Source organism: Parasteatoda tepidariorum, chromosome X1 (genome assembly GCF_043381705.1).
Source record: "Parasteatoda tepidariorum isolate YZ-2023 chromosome X1, CAS_Ptep_4.0, whole genome shotgun sequence".
NCBI lineage: Eukaryota > Metazoa > Arthropoda > Arachnida > Araneae > Theridiidae > Parasteatoda > Parasteatoda tepidariorum.
The window spans coordinates 25,106,384-25,123,372 of NC_092214.1; the positions used below are offsets into that span (position 1 = coordinate 25,106,384).

A 16,989-nucleotide genomic window follows, 5' to 3' on the forward strand; every position below is an offset into this window, starting at 1 on the left:
GGTCAAAATTGGGTAGACAAATAAGATAATAAAAAATAAGGTATAAATAGTATTCCGTGTTTACAAACAATCCACCATTATTTACAGAAACGTTCCTATACTTTAAGGTCCCATTAAAAATAAATTTATAAACTGTATTTATTGAAAAAAAAATTATGAAAAAAATGGAACATTAAAATCCACAGCAGAGCTAGAAAGAAACGATGTAAAAAAAAATTCATAATACTACATCATTTATGAAAAAAAGTCAGTTTATTTGTCATCAGTTGTCATCAGTTTATTTTTAGTTTATTTCATTAGAGATACTTGATTCAATATGCTATTCTTATTCAAATCTATCCCACTAATCCTATCTAATTCTCTAAAAAATGGTGCACTTTACTTCAAAACACTTTGATAGAATTTGTTTATGTTATGCTACATACCAACTTGAAAAACATAATATGTAATAAAATGCGTTTAAGTTTGAATTGAGTCGCAGTACTGAGTAATCACTATAAAGGACTGGAGTTTAATCTTTAGTGATGGATTAAAGTCGATCCATCTTTACATCGATGGGTACCATCTCGGCTGACGAGCAAAAGTCACCGGTGCTCAATCATGATTCAATACCGTTATCTTGCTGTTGGTTTTCAGATTGTGGAGTTTTAACCTCCATATTGGCCTACCAGGCTGTTGCGGGAATGCTTTAGTTTCAGTTATTTCATGTAAACTTTTGAAAATTGTAATAGAAATATGATTCAGACTTTAGACACAGAAAATGCTTTTACATGGTTCTACAGGGTTCAAATGGTTATTATTGACCAGAAAAAGTGCTTCAGTTGTATCAGTGATAAGTTTTTAACAACTTTATAATTTATTTAACTAAATCTACACAAGGACATTCGAATGTAATTAATTTTCATTTAAATTGCTTTTTGACCAGTTTGTAGTAAAATCCTTTCTTGTTCAGCAATTCGTTATGAGTTCCTTTCTCTACAACTTTTCCATGATCTATTACAGCAATGCAATCAGCTCCTTGTATAGTGGATAATCTGTGAGCAATAACAATGCATGTTCTGCCAGCTCGTGCTTGATCAAGTGCTTCTTGAACGATCTGGAATTGAAATAAAATATTTTGAAAAGAAAAAAACTCGAATAGGTTTTTTGTAAAATTTTTTAATTCCTATATTAATGATGGCTTGCTATTATTATTTTTAATTTCAAAACTTTAAATAAAGCAAAGGAAATTCTTTCTCAGTAATACGAGGTGTGTTATGAATATGAATTTTTAATCTTTTTTAATTCAAGAAGAACATAAACGGAATATTGTCTCCTACGAAGTAGCTCACTTGGGAAGCAATACAGCATCGGTGAGGTTCCTCTACTCCTAATGCTAGTGCTGGAACTCTGATACTGGAATAGACTTAATCTGGAACGTTACAGCTTTTTAAATGTTTTGCAGTGTCCCAAAATGACAACTCTTGAGATGAATTTTGAATCTTTGAAAAAGTCAAAAGGAGTTAAGTCAGGTGAGTAAAAAGGTTAATAATTCCACAGGAATCAGTTTATTGGCCTAAAATTCATTTATTGACATTACTGAAGGATAAAACGCTGTCTTCGTAGGGCTGCTGAGCTTTTGAAAAAGTTACCATTTCACTGAGCCGGAGTCTGAAGCAAAAACTGATAGCACTCACGTTTAAAACCTACTACAAAAACTGATTTCACAATAAAGATGACTTCGGACAACCAGGTTGACAGCTCGCTCATTTTGCGATGTTGTTGGCATGGCGGGTACTAGCTAAAACCAGCCACCAAGCAATCAACGTGACCACCAAAACCAAACCACTATCTTCACTTAAATATAAATAGAGCAATCTGTGTCCAAGTGATTAGCCTCTTAATCCTCAAGATAAATATGATTTAATTAAAAAAAAACATATCTTGAAATATAAATTGATTGATTGTTGGAAATATGCCAGTACTGAACCTAATGGGATAATGCCGAGTATGTATTTAAATAATGAAGAAATCGTTTACCTTCAAAACGGAAAAAAATAATTTATATCATTAAATTAATACGATTCTTTTACTACATTGAGAAACATGATGGGGATTTAAAATTAAGGGAAGTAATTTTAAATTTATTATATTTGTAACTTTAGAAAAGATAAAAAGTTAATCAGATTTAGAAACAGGAATAAAACTTTTATCGCGTAAAACATTATCGTCTGCTCTTTCTTTACAGTCGAGGCACTGTATCTAACCATACTGGAATTTTGACTTGGCCTAATATATAGCTTATACCATTTTTTATTACCAGATACTGTCTTACTGACAAGATTCCATTTTCATCCGACAAGGCCTTATAACGGGAAAAAGGAGCTGTGAATAAAATGATAAATTTTGAACTTATCAAAGACAAATTTTCATGCATTTAAAAACTACAGATTGTATTTAGAAGTGTAAGAATGGAAAATTTTCTTATTAAATTTTTCGAAACATTGGTTGTAAAATAATGAGCGTATACACTGTCTTTCATTAATTACTAAATTACATGGCGATTGTCCGCAACTAGTTTCATTTCTGATAAATGTCAGTAGTAGTTCAGTCATAAATACTGCGTCCAGACTTATAATAATAAACATATATTTATAATAAACATCAATTCCCGGTGCAGGGTTTCTTTTGGTACACTTTTTTGAGCTTGAGTGGCTGCTTGTTGGATTTCTGATGTACTTTTTATTACTAAGCTTTTACTCTTATGCCTTTTTTCTTAGACTTATTTAAGAATGAGTCTTCTACCCCAATAGTTCAAGAACCGGCACATTTCAAAATACTTTTTAAAGTCACGGAAAGACATTCTGCCAGTTTTAAAAATAATTCCGCAACATTTCCAAAATGGTAGAACGCCGTTTTGTTGTTGCTAAATAACCCCAAAAAATTTATTCTTTATTTTTACCTTTTCACTTTCCGTATCGAGAGCGGATGTTGCTTCATCCAGCAGAAGTATCTTTGGATTTCTAACTATTGCTCTAGCTATTGCAACACGTTGTTTTTGTCCACCTGACAGCTGCGTTCCTCTTTCTCCAACCATTGTTTGATATCCCTGAAAAATATATCGTATTATATGAATAATAATATGGATAAATATGGAGCAAAAATTATGCTATTGCGTACCTTCCTTTTAGTAAACAGTAAAAAGCTGAATTTCAGCTGGGAGAGTGAGAGGTGAGAAACTTAATAACAGCTATTTGGAAATTGTTTCCGATGTTTTTTTCAACGCCGAATCATATGAGACAAAATTAAGACGATGAAACTAATAGTTTAGAAGTTATAAGGGTTTTGTGAATAAAAAGTATAATGATTGATTAGTATCTATTTAAGTATATGACATTACTATCCAGATAAATGAGGAAATTTTTCTTATGAATATTTAGTCTAAATAGAATGAGGCCAAATAAGAGTTGACAGAACAAATATTAGGTTGTTAAAAAAGTCCTTCAACACCCTTGGAGCATCCCTTGCTGAAAGATATCGTTTATAGCAATAATGAAAGAAAACCCGAAGTTCAGTTTTACCCATAGTCATTTAGAGATTATAGATGAAAGTTTAAATTAAGAACACGAAAGGAACAGCAACACGAAATGAAAATTCCTAAAAGTTGAAATTTTCGTGTTGCAACACTAAAAGTTCAAGTGTTGCAGGAGTTTTTAACAACCTAATACTTTAAAAGCTATTAATTTTATTCAAATATCCTTCAATTCAAAAACAGAACATAAAAACCCTTTCGACTTTTGAACTTTTCAATGCTAATTGCTTGCAGTTGGTTTGATTCAACTCAGTGTAAAAAACAAATAGGAAATAATACTTCACTTGCCTAGATAGTAATGTAAAATGTGTAAATAGGTACGAGTCAAACATTGAATTTATAGTAAAATCTTTACCACTTCTAATCTTTTAGTCCTATCGTCTCGTATTTAGTATAATTTTATTTTTATGAAAAATACATTGAAAACAAACATTATTTGTATAAAATGATACTGATAATAATACTAAACTACTGTTATTAACCTTATTCGCAAATAACAGTAGTTTAGTTTATTCCCCCTTCTACTGCCCCTGAATTCTGACTGACATTGTCAACTTTTTTCCACGTACTATGAGGAGGATACTCAGCAGTTTAGGGTAAATATGGTTTAAATAGATATTTATAATTACTTACTTTAGGAAGTTGTTTTATAAAATCGTGGATGTTAGCAATTCGAGCAGCCTTCTCAATATCAGCCTGATTGACTTTGCCTTCTATTCCATAAATAATATTATCCTTTATTGAACAATTAAATAAAGTTGGTTCTTGACTTACAAGAGACATCTGGCTTCGTAGATATTTCAGATTCATAATTTTTATGTCAAATTCATCAATCATCTGAAATATTAAATACCGCATTGTTGAAATTATTTCACATGAGAAATGTTTAACATTTGGTAGATTCTTTTTTAAAAAATATTTTGAAATTCTACTTTATTATTTAGCCTTAAGGCTCAAATTGTTTTTAAATTTTTTTGTAAGTATTGAAATCCTAAATTATAATTATAAATTAAATGAACTCGTTTGTTAGATAGATTATGTAAAAGTTCAAAACCTTTTAAACTTTCTTTTGAGTATAGATTAATCACGGATTTTTTCCCTTCTCTTTTTGTCCAATCTGTATAACTCTATAATGAATCAAATGTTTAGATGATCCATAACATGTATTATGTTCTAAATTTAATTTTTCGTTGACTGCTTAGACTTTGGTTTTTCAAAATAAAGTATCAAATTTTTTTTAAATTTAAATTTTATTTTATTCTTCTTTTTAAGTGTTAAAAATGGAATATCGTGATAGTTTAATTCAGAAAAAATATATGAAAAAGGAAGAATTCATTAATCATAATCGTCAAACACCAAAGAGGATAATTTTTTATTAAAGGTGAGAAGTAACCCAACCAGGCCAAAAAATACAAAATAATTTTGTGCGAAAATCAAATTTTCATAAATTTCTAAAAAATCTATTAATATTAATTTTACTGTATACGCACTCAAACTATCAGTAAAAATATAAACACTCAAAAAAATTTTCTACAACAGCCTAATGCATTTTTATTTAATCATATTTATCCTTACTATCTAGTACCGTTTTATATATATATGAAATAATCCCCTTTTTTTATTTCATCGAACTTTTTATGCGTCAACTTTTAAAAAGCTGGAAAAACTGAACAAAACTATATACTTAGAAAGACTGAAGGGGCCAGTCTGGTCCTTCCCAAATTGTTTGTTCGTAGATCAATTAAGCATCCAAAAATTTAAAATACAATCACTAATTTTAGAAAAAATAATAAAAAAATAGATTTTAGAGACTCGGTCATCCATCAAAATTCCATGGCATATTATGCGATTTGATTAACGAAAATATTTGATAAAACAGAACACTAACTTTTCATTTATACTTATACATTAGTTTTTAAGTTAATTGAGTTTCCTTTTCTCTATAAACTGTAATTGGAGATGTTTGAAATACTCTTGCTTTTAAAAGAAACTGGGGTACCTTTTATCTACTAAAGGTTACCCTACACTCAAACCTACTTCGGGTTATGGGGTACCTACCAAACTACCAAAGGGGCCACTCTGGCCTTCCCAATCATTCTAGGAATAAAAGTTCTATATATACTTTCCCATAAGGCTAGCACATGATTAAATAGGCACATAAATTGATTCAAATTATGAAAAATCAGAAATGCTCAATATTTTCTGCGAATTATTTTTTTTTCTAAATTACAGAGCTATAAAAAATTAGAAGGGCCAAAATTGTTAAGCATAAAGTTGCTGAAGTGAATTTTTTCTATTAGATCTGTTTCATCTTTCGCTTCGATTATATTTTTAGAAAACAAATAATGGATAAATATATATAAAAAAAATAATAAATTTAAAAAAATGCAGAAAATACATTATTAAAAACTTACAACTTTTCCTGTTTCTGGATCATAAAATCTTTCAAGAAGAGAAATAATTGTACTTTTGCCACATCCACTTGTTCCAACTAATGCTAACGTTTTTCCTGGATCAACAGTTAAATTGATTCCTCTGAGAATAAGAATATTCCTCCGACTTGGATAACGAAACGAAACATTTATTAATTTTACTTTACCTTTAATTTCCTGTAAATATAGAAATTTTTAAAATTAGTTTTGTTTTTAATGTAATAGGAAACAACATACTGTGAAATTTAAGAGTTTTAGCATCAGTTAACGTTAAAAAAAATGTGAAAAAAGTAATATAAACCACAAATTTAGTAGCGAACTCAGTTACTGCAGATTTCATTACAGAAAAACGGATTTAAAGCAGAAAAGTGAAAAAATAAACAGAAAAAAATATTGTTTAAATTGTTTATTTGAAGTGAGTTTGAGGAGTGTAAATATTTAATTCATGGCAATCCAAAATTAACAGAGATAAACTATAAAATTATCTGCATAAAAATTGTTTTTAAATTATTGTATCCCTAAAATAAGCTTAACCTATCTAAAATATTGAGGTAATATAAATTTTGCAATGTTTTCTGAAGCTTATTCATTTTTCGTAAAAGTCAATACATGCTTATACATCGAAAGCTTAAATGTAAATAAAACTTACAGGTTTAATTCCTCCTTTGCTATCACTATCAATAGGTGGCTCTAAACTCATCAAATGAAAAATTAGCCCTGCAGATAACTTAGCTTTAGCATAATCTGGGAGATAAGAGAACCACTGTCCAACTGAAACAGCACTAAAAGCCATGGCAAAGAATACTCTAAAAATAATAGAAATGGATAATATGTTATAATTTGTATGAAAAATGTGTTTTAATGTTGCAGAAGGGTGATGAAAAGAATCAAGTGGATGTAAACCGTCCATAGATATGGGGTTACGAGTCATGTTGTGAGAGACTCTGTAAGATAGTGGTCAGTTGAGTTTTGTCCAAATTAAACAAACATATGCCATTCATTTTGAGCCATTGCACTGTAAAAAATTACTGTTCTTTTCTCAGATTTTCTCTGTATATTTGATGGTTTAAAGCAGTTATGTTGACAAAGTAGTTTTTTTCTGTTTCTCATTCTAAACATAAAAGGGATTAAATCCGTCAGCTCGAATTCCAGTTTTTGCCATGCAGTTTCGCTTACTGTACGATAATTCTACCTTTTTTCAAATCATTTTACTATTATTTTCTTTATTTGCTCTTATTTTTCAGCAATTAGTTTATAGTTTTGAACATCGTGTAAGTAAAATTGCGATTTTATTTTATTATTAAATTGATACTCAACCTTATAAGTTCCCTGTAACAAATAGTTTTTTCCTTACCGAGAGTGAACAACACAATAAAATTTTCAAAAGAAAAAAAAAAGGGGGGGGGGGATATTGTATTTTTCGATATTTTATCCCTTTAAGAACAATGTATCAAAATACTGAAATGATTTTCGTAATAAAGTCAAAGTTACAGTATAATTTTTGGAGCTCGTTGAGGCGATGCAGGACGCGTTGTAACATGTTCAGTGAACTTGTGCGTTCAGTTTATAAATGGATTTTCTCACTTTTATGAGAAAATTTTAGTAAAATACTGTCATTTTAGCTATTTAATTTAAATAATTTGTTCAAACTGTCTAAAAAGGAGATAAAATGGTACTTTTAATATAAATTGTTGAAATTGTTACTTATTCAGCTGAAATCATTTTTAATGAATGTTGCAAATGTTTATTGACAGTTATATAGCAATTAGAATTAAATGTAGGGCCAGCAGCCATAGAATAGGCTCGACCACACAATTTCAACTGTTACTCTAAAAACATTTGAGCCATCATATGAAAATCGATTGGGAAGAAGAAGAAGAAGCCACATTAGTACTTGTTAAAGTAACAGTACGTCTGCTTAGAAACAGAAGCCTTTTTTGAAATAACAGTGCTCTCTGTGAAATAAACTGTTCTATACTGGCATAGCAGCAGGCAGTTTATTTTTCGTAAATTTAACAGATTTTTTTTTACAGTGTGAGTATCTTCAAGGATCAAACCTATGGGGTCACCGATGTGCTCATAAAGTGCGAAGCTGGTGGATGCACCAGAGGATCTTGTGGTGTAATCAAAGTACTCGGTTCAAGTACCAAAGTTACAGTGCACCTGCCTAACCTGTAAACTTCTGTACCACGCTTGAAGTATAACGAACTAAACTTAATTCGAATTCATGAAATGTATATATACCATTGCAAAAGTTCATTCTCTTTTGTGCTTTGTTTTGAACTTTTTTTTTTTGTTAGACGTCTTTGATCTTGTATTACTACAATCCTGGATGCTTATGATTTTGTTGTTTAAATTTCATTAAAGTTAAGTTTAAATTTAGCACTTCTCCTTTTTCATCTTTTACGATTGATCTATTTAAAATTCGGGCTAAAATACATGAAACCAATCTAGCCAAAACATCATAGCGAAAATCGTCGTCGCCTCAGCAGAACATCAAAAGCACACAAGGCATGGTTGAACGCGTCTGGGAATAATTTTTACGCTCTGTTATATAATATTGAAAAAGTTATCACTTTAATGTGAGATTCTTAAGTTAAGTGAAAGCGAATAGTGATAAAGTATCGTAAAAATTACTTGTGATTTTATTGTTTTTTTTGTGTGAATAAAAGTGTTGATTCTCGGAAATGGATAAGCTAGTAACACAATTTGCACCCATTTTTAAAACTATAACTATGACACGTCAGAAACGAAAACGGTCAGATGCCTATATTTCTTTACGAAACTAAAAAGAAAAAAAATATGACCGAAATTGTAATGAATCGTGATATAACATCATAAGAAGACACAGCTTAGCGTTCAATTATGTTGATATAAAAAAAAAGCGAAACATAAATTACAAACAAAATGTTGACTAATTCAAATTTTCATGTTAGTCAGATTAACGAGATTCTACTGTATAGCTTATTTAAATTCATAATGGACCGGGATAGCCAGGTCGGTAGGGAGCTGGGCCCATGTCCGAGATTTCGTGGGCTCGAACCCCGCCGGCCGAAGACCGTGTAGTAAAGTGATTGATGCACGTTAAAACTGTCGCAAAAGTCCTCCATGTTCCCATAACAAATCAATACCACTGAGGGTACCGGATTGGAGATCGATCGTTCTCTGATTCAGGTCAAAATTACGGTCTGTGGATGAATGAATGGGTCCGGCCTATAAAACGGGTGCGACGTATGGTGTGACAGAAGTCGAATTCTTGGTCATAGATGGCGCCACTGAAAAGCAAGAAACGCACACTCTGCCTTAAATTTGCCTGGGTTCACCAAACAGGTTTGCCCTTTGTGGCAAGTAGCATTAGAAACAACAACAACAAATTCATAATACCTGTAAACATTAACTGGAACCATGGCATTTCGGGCAACCAAATATGCACCGAATCGAAATGCTGCAGCATAGGTGAAAAACATTATTGCTTGTGAAAACGCATAACAAAGAGCATATACATTCGCATTCTTCTTGTTTTCTCTGAAAATAAATTAACATTACAGTTCATTAGGAATGTCACAATTGGAGAAGTATAATTTTTGAAATATTGTATACGTTTATTACACAAATTTATTACACTCGTAATAGAGATCGTATTTTCATTATTGGGACTACTCTTCAGTAATTTAATTTGAAAATATTTTGTAAGGGGCCCAGAAAATTTGGTGGGCCTTGGGTCTGAATTTGCCTTGATCGGTCCCTGGAACTATATCCAATTTTTCTCTTAATTAAACATCATGATCTCCAAATCTATAAACAACTTCTACTCTACCAACATAATGCACAACACTGTTTATTTTTTTTTTAATCTATTTTTTTTAAAAACTTGACTAGTACAAAATTGTTAACACTTTTTGAGTCAGTGTGCCCAAGAAGTTTAAATTTATTTCGATCATTCTGATATAATTGAGTAAAAGTTAACATAAAAATGGGTAAAAAACGGTATCATTTATAACATATTATCATCAGTTGAAATATATAATAAGTTAATAAAAGAGAAATAAGAAAATTTGTAAGTTGCTTTTGCAACTTAAAAAACTACGTTTACGAACTTCTTCTAAAGTATTCACAGTTTGAGTAAGCAACGGCACATGGAAGTGTACAGCAGCGTTGTCAGGTTACAATATCTCACATAAGAGATAAAAAGTTATTCAAGATGTTTACACTAGCCTCACTCTCAGCTTTTTCGAATTATAAATCCTTTCGATTCGGCCAGTGCTTCAAACTAGAACAGAGCCTACTCTTTTGTCCATAAAAATACACTGTTAAAAATTGTAAATCTTGTGGAACCATAGTATGACGCCCGGTGACTGAGTGGTAGCGCTTCGCGGTCCTGTGCCACAGGTCCTGGGTTCGATCCTCGGGCCGGGCAAGGTTGACTCAACCTTTCATCCCTTTAGTGGGTCAATAAATGAGTACCAAGCATTCTTGGGAACTTAACACTGGGGGGTTTCGCGTTCGGCTGACCTCCTGACAGGAACATCTGCTCCCACACCCCAGAGCCCAAGGTCAAGAAAACTGAGATGGGCGCAGTAGGCCCTGGCCCTCTATGGGCTGTCGCGTCACTGAGTTTAGTTTTAGGAACCATAGTATAATTTAAATTTGTGACAACAATATAAGATGAGAAAATGAAGCATATTACAGTATACTCCAGATGTCTCAAAGGTGGAGGAAAGCTAAAAACTTTTCGAGACAACGAGTTTCCGAGATAACAAGTTCAGAACTAAATATGTTCTAAAAAGTTGAAAAATATATCATAAAATAGTACTCTAAAAAGTAAAGTGATGAAACATAAGAATAACTATTATTAAATATGTATGTAATGATGATAGTTGACTAGTGTAATTGCAACAATATTAATTACATTTTTAAAAGTAAGAAAAAAATAATTATGCATTAAATAGAAAATAATTGGTTTACAATGAACTTGCATTGTGATTTTTGCAAAGAAAATTATTTTCCATTTTGAAAAAAAAATTCGACATAGCAAGATTTTGAGAAGAATCCCTTCGACATAGAATTTCAGATTTATATTAGGTGGATACGTAATGCCAAGGGGAAAAATATTTTTTTGACATAATTTTCAAGATATCGAAGTTCGAGATATCAAGAGTATACTGTACTTTGTACTCCAATCTTCTTCTCTCTTAAGTTCACGATACTATAGTTCAGAGAGTGGAAAAAAGAGCAACAGTAAAAAATGAAAGTATTGTGAGTTTACGTAAGAATAAAAACTATGTTGTGTCTCCAAACATCGAAATTTATAATTTTGTATACATGAATTCGCATTGATTTAATTGTATATTTATCAATTAAAGTCTTAACAGGATGTATATATTGCATTATTCAAGAAATTCATTTTAAAAGGCGTATTAGTATGCATACACACCTGGACTAAAGACATAAATGAAAATAACCAATTAGCGGGTAAAGCAAGCTCTAATTGCGGGGAGTTAATCTGGGGATTGGTGAGGGCAACGAGCAGGGGTGGCCCCGCTAATTTAGATAATAATATTATTAAATTGTGCAATTGTACCTCACATACAATAAAAATTTTCACATCATATTGAGAGTTGTTTCTACAAAACTTCAAGAGAAACTTTGCATATGAATTATTTTTTGAAGTATTTTTTATTTTTTTACATTCAAATAAATATTTAATTCAATGGCTGGAATCAAATCGGTTATAAGAAATTCATATAATTGTTGAGCAGTGGTTTCTTTTATCGAGCTTTTCTTCCGAAATTCTATGATTCAATATAAATAGAAACTTAATTGAGTCTAATTTCTCCTTAAGTTTCTAATAAATTTTTGCAATATAATGTTCAAGTTTGAGCCAATTTTTAAGACAGTGTACTGTCAGGCGAATATCTTCCGAACACTTTAGAAGTTTAGGAACTTATAAAACCAGACAAACTAAAATAAATATAGAGGCAAAGATGAGAGATTAAAATAAATATGAAGATTTCCTTAATTTTTAGAATATAATACTTATTTCTTAGAAACTCTTTTTTAGGCCAGTTCCCAGTTAAAAGTAATAACTTAACGTGAAAATAATTTTGGTCTTATAAAGGACTTGCTATATTCCCCCCCCCCATCTCAGTTTTAAACGGCCATCTAGAATTTACTAATGGGAAGAAGGGGTTCTTTCTTAAGAAATATAACTTTATATGATTGACTGTCGATAATTAACTATAGTGTTCGGAGAAATATTATTCCAAGACGTCTAATAACTGAACTTACTTGAATGGAACCAAAAGTTTCTCTACATATCTTTCGTAAAATGTTTTCTCTAGAGTTAAACTTTGAACAGTTTTGATATTTTCGATGGCTTCACATGCGACCTGAAAAGTATATACATAATTTCATGTAAAATAAATTTCATTCATGTAAATTAAATGTTATTCAATGTAATGTAATGGTCAATTGAATGTTAATTTATGTGCGCTTACTTATTTAATTATGTGTCATTTCAGTAATATACTTAGATTTAAGCTAGTTCTGGAAGTTGCTTAAATGAAGGCAGCATTTTTTTCTTAAGAAATATAACTTATCGACACTTAATAAAAGCAAGTTTATAGATGCAAAATGAACTTAAAATTACTTTTGTGAATCATGAAAAGATGCTTTAAAAATGACAAACATATCTATATAATTTTGTTTCTATGTGCTTGTAGTGTAGCGATACGTAACTTACGTAACGCATTTCGAAGTGATACGCAAGGTAAGAATTCGCAATTACAATCCTTACTAATTTTTTTAAACTAAGAAAGAAAATTCTACTTTTTTATCTATTTTTACAAAAAGTTTTACAATGAAACATGTGTATGAATTTCTGTATATGGGTGATTCTTTGGAAACATGACAATTCGGAACAAAAAATTTCGTCAAATTTAAAGTCTTCAAAACAATCTAAATTTATTTAGTTACATTTATTGATATCTTTCAGATTGCAGTGTTGTTTATAAACATTTGCTCAAGAAAAAAATAAAATGGAAATTCACCAATTTTTTGAATGCCAGGAAAATTACATATTAGCTTAGAAGTTAAAAAAAACAGTGATTTTAAGCTAATAGTAAGTAACTCAACTTAAGCCTTTGCATTAGATGGACCGTGAATTGCTTAAATTAATTCTTTTATCCACTGTAGAAAAAATCAAAAATGTTTTTGATGCTGATATGTACAGAACAAAATTGTGTATAATAATCAATCATTAAATAAAAAAAATAACTTCGATTACATTCAAGCATATTACAAACTTACATGAACTTGGTATTAGGTTAATATTTGCTTTCCCTTTACATTCGAATGTTTAAAAAATTTTCTGATAACTGTTTCAATGTCCCGGTATTCATAAGCCAGGAAAATTACAGCCAGGATAATGATAATTTGCCATTATATAGCATTTAATTTTACTTTAATTTAACATTTCGACCTAAGATGTTTACATTCCGCAGAAAGCAACAGGATTTATTGAAATTACTCAGGTAAATCAAGTAAAATAGTTTATGTTATTAATGATTTCAAGTAGACAGGAAAATGACAACATAAAAACCTACTCACCTTGAAACATTTTTTGAAATAGATTTTGAACCAGAAAGTTGGTACTTTATTCTTGCAATAAGATATGCTCAGATAGGATGGAATTCTAATCATTCTTTTAACATAAGATATTGATTGCTGGCGCTATCTATTTTGGTTATAAATCACTAAATAAAAGTAGCCAGGAAAATGACAGACTTTTCTTGTGACTAACAAATTATTGACAGAAAAAAATTATTTTCCACAAAGTTTTTATAAATAATACCCTCCGCATATATTCTAGAAATGCTTACAACGGTTGAGATAAAAAAATTAGATATTGAAAGATTTATGGAATGTTTTGAAGCTAGTTATTATTGGAAATATTGTTTGTGACATACCAGGAAAATAACATTTTGAAATTCAATTAAATTTTTTAAATAGATAAAACAGCCAATGCTAGTAAATGTCATTTTAAAATACTAACAGCAATGCTACTTATTAAAATTTTAAAGAATAGTTCTTTTCGTAGTATAGTATTAGATCTTGGAGCAAGAGACTGTAAATTGTCATATTTCGTGAGAATCAGTCGTATTCCAGAATAATAAGTAAATCTTTTTCACTGTGGGTCAAACGTAACTGATTCAAATATGCTTCATTTATTTTGTCACCCTTTAAAATAAGTAGTGATAGAGTTGGAAACAGTTGGAACGAAGCTATGATTTAATCTGATTGCTATTTGCTTCGAAAAATCTGGGATAACTCTGAGGAACAAATTTTTTGTTGCATTTATTCAAATACTTGATCTTTCTTGATTCTTGTGTGGGGATTCCAAATCTGAAATTTTATTTGCTCCTCAAGCTGCATTTTTTAAATGAGATTTTTAGTTTGTAGTTTTTAGATTTTTAGTTTTTTAAATGAGTTTTTTTTCTATTATACATGTTTAAAAATGTTATAAATAACAGGAGTCACGTAAATATTGAGACAAACCTCTAGGCTAGTTAATGCAGATAATCAGGATTAAAAATACATAAGATCATATGCCTTGAAATGTCATCGCATGTGGTTAGGGACGCTTGCCTATTATAACCTATTTAGACACACACAAGGAAACAGTACATAATAGGGAAGCGGCCCCAGTGCAGTCGGACGATATTTCCGGGATTGGGTTAATATGCAATTTAAATCCTAATGATGTGCTCTAACTCCCCTAAAAGTTTATCGGTACATTTATGCGACCCCTTGTTATATATAACGTTTTTAACTTTGTACATTACAACAAAATATACAGAAAAAATGCCATTTAAAGAAAAAAAACAAAAAAAAAACACCGTAGCTTGGGGAGAGAAACTAATTGCAGATTTGAAATCAGAGATACGAAAGTAGCTATAGTAGCTAAGTAGCTAAGATCTCTAAAATCTCATGCATGAAAAAAAAACAATATATATATATATANTATATATATATATTCATATATTCTCTAGTGTAACAACGGAGATAAACATTAAATTTCAACCAAATTTAAAATTACGCTTACAACATATATAGATCTTTTTGATCAATATATTAATTTAAGAAACAAAAATATTTTGATTTAACAAAACAAATATATACTGATGTATAAAAATATATTGATTTATTATATATTTTCATATCAATATATTTTTATATCAATATATTTTTATATCAATATATAAAAATATATTGATTTAACAAAAGGAAACTAAACTATACTTTGTGAGAAAATTAGTCTTTAAAAAAATATGTGATGTGCCACTTACATTTCCAGCATCAGCCATCAGTTCAGCATCTCTTTTTTGATTTCCTTTTAGTGTTTTCATTTGAAGCACCCCAGAGAGTAGTAAAAGAGGAACTGCAAGCATTAATGCAAGAGCTAGTTTCCATCCGAATATAAAAGCTATGACAATACTTGATAGTAACGTTACTATTGCAGATAATACTGATCCAATTCTAATACCACCAGCCTAAAATTGTTTGCTTCTGTGAGTTTTTGTACATAAAATAGATGTAAGGCTCAGTTTTAGTACTGTTTTTAAGAAGGAATTATTTTAAATGCTTACACTTTTAACCATAGGAACATCTGTCGAAAGTCTCGTAGAAATTTTCCCAGTAGAATGTTTGGCATCATCAAACCATCCAATATCTTGCCTGAGAATGTTTATAAACGTCTTAGTCCTCAATCTTTTAGTTAATTTTTCCCCAGCATAACAGAATCCTATTGTCTTCATAAATAGAAGTGGAGTTGTTATTATTCATTTTTAAGTTACAAATGAAATTTTTGAAAAAATTAAAAAAAAAATTTTTTTGCTTTTTTTTTACTTTTTGTTTTCTTTTAAATTAAATTTGTTACTAGACAATATATAAAAATATAAAGAGAAAATGATAATCTTGAAGCAGTTCTGAATAGATTCCCTGTAATGCCATCAATAATTGGAGAAGTTTTTATTTTAAAAGCAGAGCTTTTTTTCTAAAAGTTCTAGAATTATGTATGAGGAAAATTCAACATTTTTCCGCTTTGAGGAATCTTAGTTCTTACATTGTATTTTGAAGATCCAGATTATTACTATTATTATATTTTTTTTTTTGTGTTTGAGTTTACTTTGGGAGGAATATTTTCTTATATTTGTTTCTGGAGAAAAAATTATCATGAAATGTTTTTTTAACTCAATCTAATTGATTCAAATTTGTCACTCTTACACAACAACTGTTTAAGTAAATTTTTAGAAATTGAAAAAAAACTTTTTAATTATTTAAATTTAAAACGCAAGAAAATTTCTTTATATTTTCAGTTCTTCATAAATGCCCATCAAGTCGCAAAACAAAAATATATAAATAAATAAAACAATAATTCACCTCTAATTATGCCTCTAATATATAGTCGCTAATTTCCTTAATAAGTTTAATTATAAACAATAGAGCGCAAAAATACGACGAAAAAGTTAGCTAACAAAAAAGCTGTGCTGTCAAGTTAAAAAGTCCTGCAAATCAAAAGATAGTTTAAAATTTCATATTGAAGTTGTGTACTTAAGATAAATATTAGGCAAGAAAGTGTTAAAAAACAATAGACAAGAAACCCTCAAAATTACATATTTATTATATTGATTATTTTTTTTTTCAAGGTGTTTAAAAGCACAAAATAAGGGACTTTTAAATTTAGCTATTGTGATGCCACAATTGGCATTACATATTTCCTAGCTTTTAAAATATCTTTAATTACTTAAACTTATTTTTTTAATCATTCTTAGTTGAATTATATTTAAATTAAATCAACGATTTAATCTTTATAAAAGCGAACATAAAATGTTTTATTCTTTTCTTATCGATCAATGTAACTGCTAACTTTATATTTCAATTATAACGCAGACTCATTAATTCACTGTCACACCTAATCGAAAACAA

General features: G+C 29.8%; 1 protein-coding gene across 1 annotated transcript in view; it reads right to left on the bottom strand.

Annotated features, from left to right (window-relative positions):
• Positions 1-777: 777 nt before the first annotated feature.
• The window catches only part of LOC107456703 (ATP-dependent translocase ABCB1), a 41,209-nt gene continuing 24,997 nt past the window's right edge, over positions 778-16,989 (bottom strand). The window contains exons 19-27 of the mRNA XM_043043988.2: positions 15,651-15,812; positions 15,351-15,554; positions 12,292-12,392; positions 9,388-9,528; positions 6,653-6,809; positions 5,986-6,180; positions 4,205-4,408; positions 2,942-3,088; positions 778-1,096 (exon numbers count right to left, since the gene is read on the bottom strand). Coding sequence (XP_042899922.2) covers positions 902-1,096; positions 2,942-3,088; positions 4,205-4,408; positions 5,986-6,180; positions 6,653-6,809; positions 9,388-9,528; positions 12,292-12,392; positions 15,351-15,554; positions 15,651-15,812 — 1,506 coding nt within the window. The 3' untranslated portion in view covers positions 778-901. The remainder of the gene's footprint in view (positions 1,097-2,941; positions 3,089-4,204; positions 4,409-5,985; positions 6,181-6,652; positions 6,810-9,387; positions 9,529-12,291; positions 12,393-15,350; positions 15,555-15,650; positions 15,813-16,989) is intronic.